The sequence below is a fragment of the Chiloscyllium plagiosum genome, chromosome 15, assembly GCF_004010195.1.
Source record: "Chiloscyllium plagiosum isolate BGI_BamShark_2017 chromosome 15, ASM401019v2, whole genome shotgun sequence".
Taxonomy (NCBI): Eukaryota; Metazoa; Chordata; class Chondrichthyes; order Orectolobiformes; family Hemiscylliidae; genus Chiloscyllium; species Chiloscyllium plagiosum.
The window spans coordinates 33,474,915-33,482,695 of NC_057724.1; the positions used below are offsets into that span (position 1 = coordinate 33,474,915).

The 7,781-nt window shown below is 38.6% G+C and overlaps 1 protein-coding gene across 1 annotated transcript; it reads left to right on the plus strand.

The window, feature by feature from the left end:
* The first annotated feature begins 2,829 nt into the window (after positions 1-2,829).
* Positions 2,830-6,152, plus strand: zgc:174917 (uncharacterized protein LOC565650 homolog). The gene is made up of 6 exons (XM_043705242.1): positions 2,830-3,029; positions 3,243-3,459; positions 3,565-3,656; positions 4,634-4,773; positions 4,858-4,962; positions 5,345-6,152. The coding sequence occupies exons 1-6, from the start codon at positions 2,900-2,902 to the stop codon at positions 5,450-5,452; spliced, it is 792 nt and encodes a 263-aa protein (XP_043561177.1). The 5' UTR covers positions 2,830-2,899; the 3' UTR covers positions 5,453-6,152.
* The last annotated feature ends 1,629 nt before the right edge of the window (positions 6,153-7,781 follow it).

The following is a 7,781-nucleotide window of genomic DNA, read 5'->3' on the forward strand; positions in this document are numbered from 1 at the left end:
AAATGCAAGCCTTACCATCAAGGGACACATCCCATGAATGAATAAAGAAAAGCATTCACCGTTTTATTGAAATTGAATGGAGAACTGCATACACTGGAGATGTGAAACAAAAACAGAATGTGCTAGAGAAACTCAGCAGGTCTTACATCTTCTGTAGAGAGAAAAACAGAGTTAACATTTCAAGTCCAGAGACCATTCATTACACATTTGCCAGTTCCATTGTGCTATCCCAGTGAGTTGTAACACACTGAAGTGAAGACCTAAATCCTAAGTGGGTCAGAGATGTGCCATGATGATGTGGTGAGGCTGGTGAGTGTCCCATACCAACCAACATGGACAATGAGGTGCAGGGAGTTATTAGCCGTGGAGTATAACCCAAGCTGCTGGGGGATGCTGACCAAGATAATGGCCCTGTGTTGAATATTGGAATAATTTAAAGACCAAATTTTACTATCACTAAACAGTGTAGCATGAGATTTAATTTAACAGCCATCACAGTCATAATTAACTTTCCAACATTTTCTCACAACAAGTGGAAGAATAATGAGAAGCACAGAGGTCATGATGCCCATTGAACTGATATCAACAATTTATCTGGTGCCAAACACACTCTACTATTAGTGGATTATTTTTGAGTGGGTTTTTGTTTTACAAAGAATGGTAGAATAATCCTCAGATTAAGGTTGGGGGTGGTAGGGGGGAGGTGTGCAAGGGGGCAACAATCATTCAACTTCATATTTGGCTGTCCCATGGTCATTGGTCACAAGTGTTCAGATCATTGATTGACACAGTATAACCTACCTGCCCCTAGAAGTATAACAATAAGTGCTTGGTATTGAGGGGTTCTCAGAGAGCAGTTTGCATCAAACACACCTTACAGGCAGCAGCATTCATCAGATGATCCCCGGAGAGCAGTCTTCATTGAGCAGTCCTCATAAAGCAGATTGAAGATGGACCAGAGGAGAGGAGGAAGACTCAGGAAAGAGGCTCCTAACAGCGACCCGCCCACACCCCTTCCCCCACTACCCCTCCCCAAGAGATATCAGGATGCTAACCCCCATCACTTTAATGAGACCAAAACATTCCAAACTGACAGCCTTTATCTAATTATCTAATGTATCATATCTAAACTGCTGCTACTTTCGAAATTCAAAAAACTATCAGAAAATTACAATAGATTGTCAGATAAATATATTAGGCAACAGAGATTGTGAACCCCCTGAAATCAACACGAGCTGGAGCTGCCAAGCACCCCAGTCAGATTTCATGTCAGGAATCAATACTGTCAAGTTTCTGTCCAGCCAATGGGAGAATAGGAAAGTGCATATAAAGAAGACAAGATTCTGTACAAATGAGATGTGAATACATGGAAATTGGCCTCTCATTCATCATTAGCAAGATTCTCACCTGCTCATTCAAACCATGGTGGAAAATCAGACTTTTTTTTTCTCCACACCACATTATTGTCATAATATCTCAACCAGTTCACCAATGCTCACATTATCATGGCTCGGAAAACTCAGCCCAAAGAATCTGACAGAGAGGAATATTGTTACAGGGCAACCCCCATATCATTTTCCACGGTTTACCGCGGCCCAAACATATCATGGGGAACACTCTGGGACCAGCGACCAGTGGGCTGCCAGGAAGGTAAGTTTCCCATTTAGATTAGATTAGTTTAGATTCCCTGCAAAATGGAAACCGGCCCTTCGGCCCAACAAGTCCACACCGACCCGCCGAAGCGTAACCCACCCAGACCCATTCCCCTACATTTACCCCTTCACCTAACACTACGGGAAGGTTAGTGTGGACTTGTTGGGCCAAAGGGCCTGTTTACACACTGTAAGTAATCTAATCTAATCTAATCTAAACCTTCCGAAGAGTGACCCATCCTGACCAATTCTCTACCCTATATTTACCCAACTAACGCACCTCGCACTATGGCCAATTTAGCATGGCCAATTCACCTGACCTGCACATCTTTGGACTGTGGGAAGAAACCGGAGCACCCAGAGGAAATCCACGTAGACACAGAGAGAATGTGCAAACTCCACACAGACAGTCACCCGAGGTGGAAAGCGAGCCTGGATCCTTGGTGCTGTGAGGCAGCAGTGCTAACTATTGAGCTATGCCGCCCCATAAACAAACTGGTTTGCTGCTATATACAGTTTTGGGTTTCCACGGTAGGTTTAGGAATATATCCCCCGCAGTTATGAGGGGACTAATGTAAATCAGGAAGTTGTATGAGAGCAACAATTTTGATATCGGAGCCATTGGGTTTGTGATTGATGTTAATGGAGAAGGAAGAAATAACTGTGAGTAAGGGGAAGAAACAGGTAAGATTTATATGAAAGTGTGGGAGATGTGGAAATGTCAATGGAGAGGAAGAAGTAAAACAAGCAATCATCATGATCAGGGAAAATAATAAGAAAGCAAAGCTGGAAGAAACTGGAACAAAAGCATTTAACTTATTTAATAAAAAAGTAGATTTGATTGTGAAACACACAGTTCTTGCCTTTTTTATGTACAATTTCCTCTTCTCCCACAGATGGAAAGACATTTGACAAAGACAATTACTGATGTTGAAATCTGAGTGGATGCCTTGCAGCTCCAGCTATCTGACACCTGGATCATTAGAGATGAGTAAGAAATTCTAGCCAAGCCAGAATCACTCAACTGAGTGAATTCTAAACGTAATTAAAGGGGATTGCTCAATATAACAATGAATCATTTGGAAATTTCTTTAACACACACATAATCTTTATTCATGGAACAGTTGATCAATAATATGCAAATTAAGACTGTTGGGCTAGTTATTTAAGTCAGCATCAACAAGGAACAAGTATCAATATCAGAACGATTTTGCAGAGCTGTTGTCACACAAAGCTAGTTACTAATCATGCAGAAAGAGACAAGTGATATGAAAATTCTCTATGAAAAGAACGGCTACCTTACTGGAATCAACATCCTGGACAAAAATGAACTTATGCTGACCATTCAGAACTTCTCAACCTTAGAAGATAAATTTGGTAAGTAAATATTTGTGTCCCAGTTATCATAAGGTTCTTTTTTGTAGGTTAAAGAATACATTAACACAACTACAGGGTACTGGAAATGTGGCTTAGCATTCATGTTAATGCCTTCGAAGATATCTTGTATCATAATTTAATTGTAATAATAAAATGCTTATTTAAAACTTAGTTAACCATTTTCTTTTGTAATTTCTTTGTTGTGTATTTCAGGTAAGGTATACACCCAGTACAGCTTACATAATGCACATTTAGAGTACAAGTGGGTGATGGACTTAGCTACACATCCTCAAGTCCTCAAAGCCATCACTGCAGTTTTGGGACCTGATGTCATTCTGCTTGATTCTCGGTTTATCTGCAAGTATCCAGCCTCTGATGTCCCTCATGAAAGCAATGTGGCTCCTTATGTTGCATGGCACCAGGACATCAGGTGAATCAAGGATTAACAGTACAAAAAACAACTGAGACATGTTTCTGAATATGATAGTTCTTTAACTCCAGGCAATTCTAACGTTACATTATTCTTTGTTATTAGATACTGGGGCTTTGAAGGCGGACCTGTAACCTCTGTGTGGTTGGCTTTGGATGATGTTGACAAAGAAAATGGTGTCCTGCAGGTTATTCCAGGTTAGATTATATAAGCAGTGATGACTTCAATAATGTAATTATCTCTACATATCTTTTTTTGGGATTACATGTAGCATCATATAGCATGGTAATAGACCCTTCTGTCCAACTATTCCATGTTGATCACATTCCGTACCATTAATTCCGTACCATTTGTTTTTCCTAACCAAAATGCAACACCTTGCATTTATCCAAATTACTCTCCATCTGCCACTCCTCAGCCCATTGACCCAATTGATCAACATCAAGATCGGTACATAGGAACAGAGGAAGTCCACTTGGCCTCCTAAACCTACTCCACCAATCAATTTGATTATGTCAGATCTATAACTCAACTCCATCTAGCTGCAATTTGTTCCATTTATCACTAAGTCTTTAAACACAATCATAGATTGAAAAAAGTCAACTAAGACAGCATCTGCAGATTTTTGGGTAGACATTTCAAGGCTTTGTCTATGTATTTTAAAAATTTTCTTCTGGGATGGATGCTATCCGTCCAATAACTATTTGTTGACTCTTTCAAATTACCTTCGATCAGTCGATATACTGAATAATCTAAAAAAGAAAGCTTGCTAGCCTATTTCAGAGGACACTTCAGAGTCAACCACATTGCTGTGGTCTGAAATCACAGGTAGGGCAGGCTAGCAAAATGCTTCCTGATTTTATTCCTAAATGGCCCCATTCAAGTTTTAAGATGATTTCCATTGCTCTGGATTCCAACATCAAAAGACAACATCCTTTCTGTCGCTATTGCATTGACTTCCTCATCCTTCTACAGACCTCAACTAGATCATTCCTTAAAGTTGAAATGTCAAGGGAAAACAAGTTACGATTACCCTCTTGTCTCTTGATGACATTTAATTGATTCAATGCCATTTGCGATTTTCTAATCCAACGGCACAGATTACTATTGTACAACAAAATAACAACCGGTATAAGTATTTCTTAGATAATGTTGTGCTCAATGATATCCATAGGAAGCCACAAGCTCGGGCTACTGGAACATGGAACAAGTACTATTCCTGGGAATATGTTGACATCAAATCAGGAGATTCCCATACACTTGGTTGAAACCGAGAAGGCTATTCAATGTCCTCTTAAAGCAGGACAAATGTCTGTGAGTAGAAATCCAAATTAAGAACAAATGAGATGGATAAGTATCAAATTTCTGTTATGTGATTAATTTGATGGCCTGTTTCAGGTCCATGATGGTCTGACAGTCCATTTCAGTGAACCAAACCTTTCAAATCGGCGAAGATGCGGTTTTGTGATCCGTTATGTCCCCACTACTGCCTATCCTGTTGATGTGAGTATTTAATTTCATTCCACATATAAATACGAATAAAATGCAAGTAACAATATTTTGAGTCCTTTATGACAATCAATCTGAATTTGTTATCAGAAATAGTCCTTGCATAATACCTGAGAGTCTCCCACAATCAACAGTTGATTTTCAGTGTGAGTGTGGCAAGACGAAAGACAATATACTTAGAATACACAATTGGCACCTATATGGCTTTCTCATCCATTGCTGCAATTCCTGACTAGTCCTATCTTATCATTTCTGTTTCATGAGTGTGAGCCAGACCTGCAAGAGCCTTATCTGGGTGAAGCTAGCTTTGAACATGCTACAGGGAGGATTAAAATCCATATGATTATTAATACCAGTTATTTCTATTTTTTTTCAGGATCCAGACAGACCCCGTTCTTTCCCTGCAACAGTACTGGTAGTGGGAGAAGACAAGTTTAACCACTTTCAAAACAAAGCACCAGATACCTTTACTAAAACATTCTGAAAGAGTTGTAGCTATTTGAAGTCGTTGATATAGAAATCTATTACCTAAACATACAAACAATTCATATGTACATACTGTACAACTGGTATATTTTACTGGGCTAAATAATTGTAAATATTCTTATTTTGTGATATAAACTGACTGATTCATATATACTTCAATATAATTTATTTTAGGCTTGGGTTTTGGATTTTCGATCAGCAGCATATGGGGTTTCTGTGTGTCTGAATTTAATAGTTAAATTGTGAGCATTTCTCGAACCATGTTGATTCATTTTAAAGCCATTGTGAGAGCTCCTTTGGCTTTGGCTTACATATGCATGTTTTGCACCTGAACTAATTGTGCTTTAAGTTCCGTCAGAGGTTTGCAGATTAAGAGAATTTACATTTATAGAGAGAAACTTTTCTTTCAGTTTTATGTTGCTTAGTGCATTTCTGTGAAATCCTTTGAATTTGATTGAGAATGGGAGAATATAGTGAAAATGGATCAGGAGTTAGTCAATGAGGAGTGCAAATGTTTTGGATAAAACACAGTTACCTAAAACCTGTCAAAGTATAAGGAAAACATTTTCTCTGACGTGCGTATTGTAGATCGGTGCTTCTAGTGTTGTACATAATTCTCGTTTAGATCTTGTAATGGAGTGTTTTTGATTAATGTATTTATATTTTCTGTCTGATTAAACTCTTTGAATTTGAATTCATACTGAACATTATTGTTTATCCTATTTTGTCATATCTTCTCCTAATTAATAAACATGTGTTTTATAAAACAAAATTTGCAACATTGCATGCTTATGAAACCAAAAGAGAAAATGCTGGAAAATCTCAGCAGGTCTGGCAGCATCTGTAAGGGGAGAAAAGAGTTGACTTTTAGAGTCTAACTGACCCTTTGTCAAAGCTTTTTTCTCTCCATACAGATGCTGCCAGACCTGCTGAGATTTTCCAGCATTTTCTCTTTTGGTTTCAGCTTTCAGCATCCACAGTAATTTGCGCTTATCGCATGCTTATGTTTCAGTGAGAGAACACCTCATAAAACCAAAGAGAAACAAAATACGATCTGTCAAGTGGGGCTTCCGTCTGTAATCTGACTTGACCAGTAATAACATCAGCTGGACCATAACAACATTATAGTAAAATAATAAAATCTTGTTACTTATCTGGAGTCTGCAAATTATACTTTTAGACACCACCACAACAATGTACTGCATCAGCAAAATTTTAAATAAATACCTTTCTAGAAATGTAAATATGCCTGTCACTAAACTACTGATGTTAGGCTCACTGCTCTGTAGTTCCTTGGCATTTCCTTGCAGCCGTTCTGAGATAATGGTACAACATTAGCCACCCTCCAGACTTCCAGCACACCACCCCTGACTGTACGTGATACAAATGTCTCTGCTAAGGCCCCACAATTTCTACCCTATTCAGGTGCAACACATCTGTCTTTTCCTCTCATTTTAACTGGGTGATATAATTTGCAGGTAGGACTTTGCAACAACAACATCAATACTGTGGTAAATTTAAAACAAAAGTTGAGTTTATTTCACATACACTCAAATGCTGGTGAAAGTTTGCATTTCAAGTGGGCTTTCAAACATACAAGAAGATATAGAATCAGAACTGCCAAAGAGAATATGCAATTCAAGATTCATCATTTTTAAACACAAAACAACAGAAGGTTTTGATTGGATCAATGACCTGGCTTTTCCAAGTCCAAAGAGTTCTGAGTTGAAGTTATCAGTTTGCAATGATTGCCTAACCACATATTCTCAAATTGTTGCCAGTTCCTTCTCTTTAAAAAAATGTTCCTTCAAAAGTCTTCTGAGGAAATTTTGCTGAAATGTGACTTTGACTTCACTGTTTCAATGAAAGGAGTTTTTAACTTGTAGAATGCAGAGATACAGATTGGTGGCTGCTTTTTACAGCCAGACACATTTCCTCCACAGATTGGAGCTAGAAGCGGTGACGTTAACAGAGGATGTTGTATGGATTTGCACTGATCTATAAGCTCCAACTTCAAAATTTTGTTGTTAAAAATGGCAGTTGCAGTCAATACTGCAGAGGTCATGTGACTAGGCCTCCTGGGAGAAAGCACTTCCTATGGATTGAAAGGCTTACATTTCAGATGGCCACTGACTGTGGACAATTGCAGGGGTAAGTGGAAAGACATCAACACATGCTTTTGTGGAGTCTTTGTATGTTAGACATAAAATGAGAAGGGAAAATTGAAAAGGATAAAAGAGGTAAAATGAGAAGGGAATTGCTTTGTGCTGCTTGCTTACTTATATGTTTGCACGGTGTAGCTGGTGCTGACTGTATTGTTGAATGGG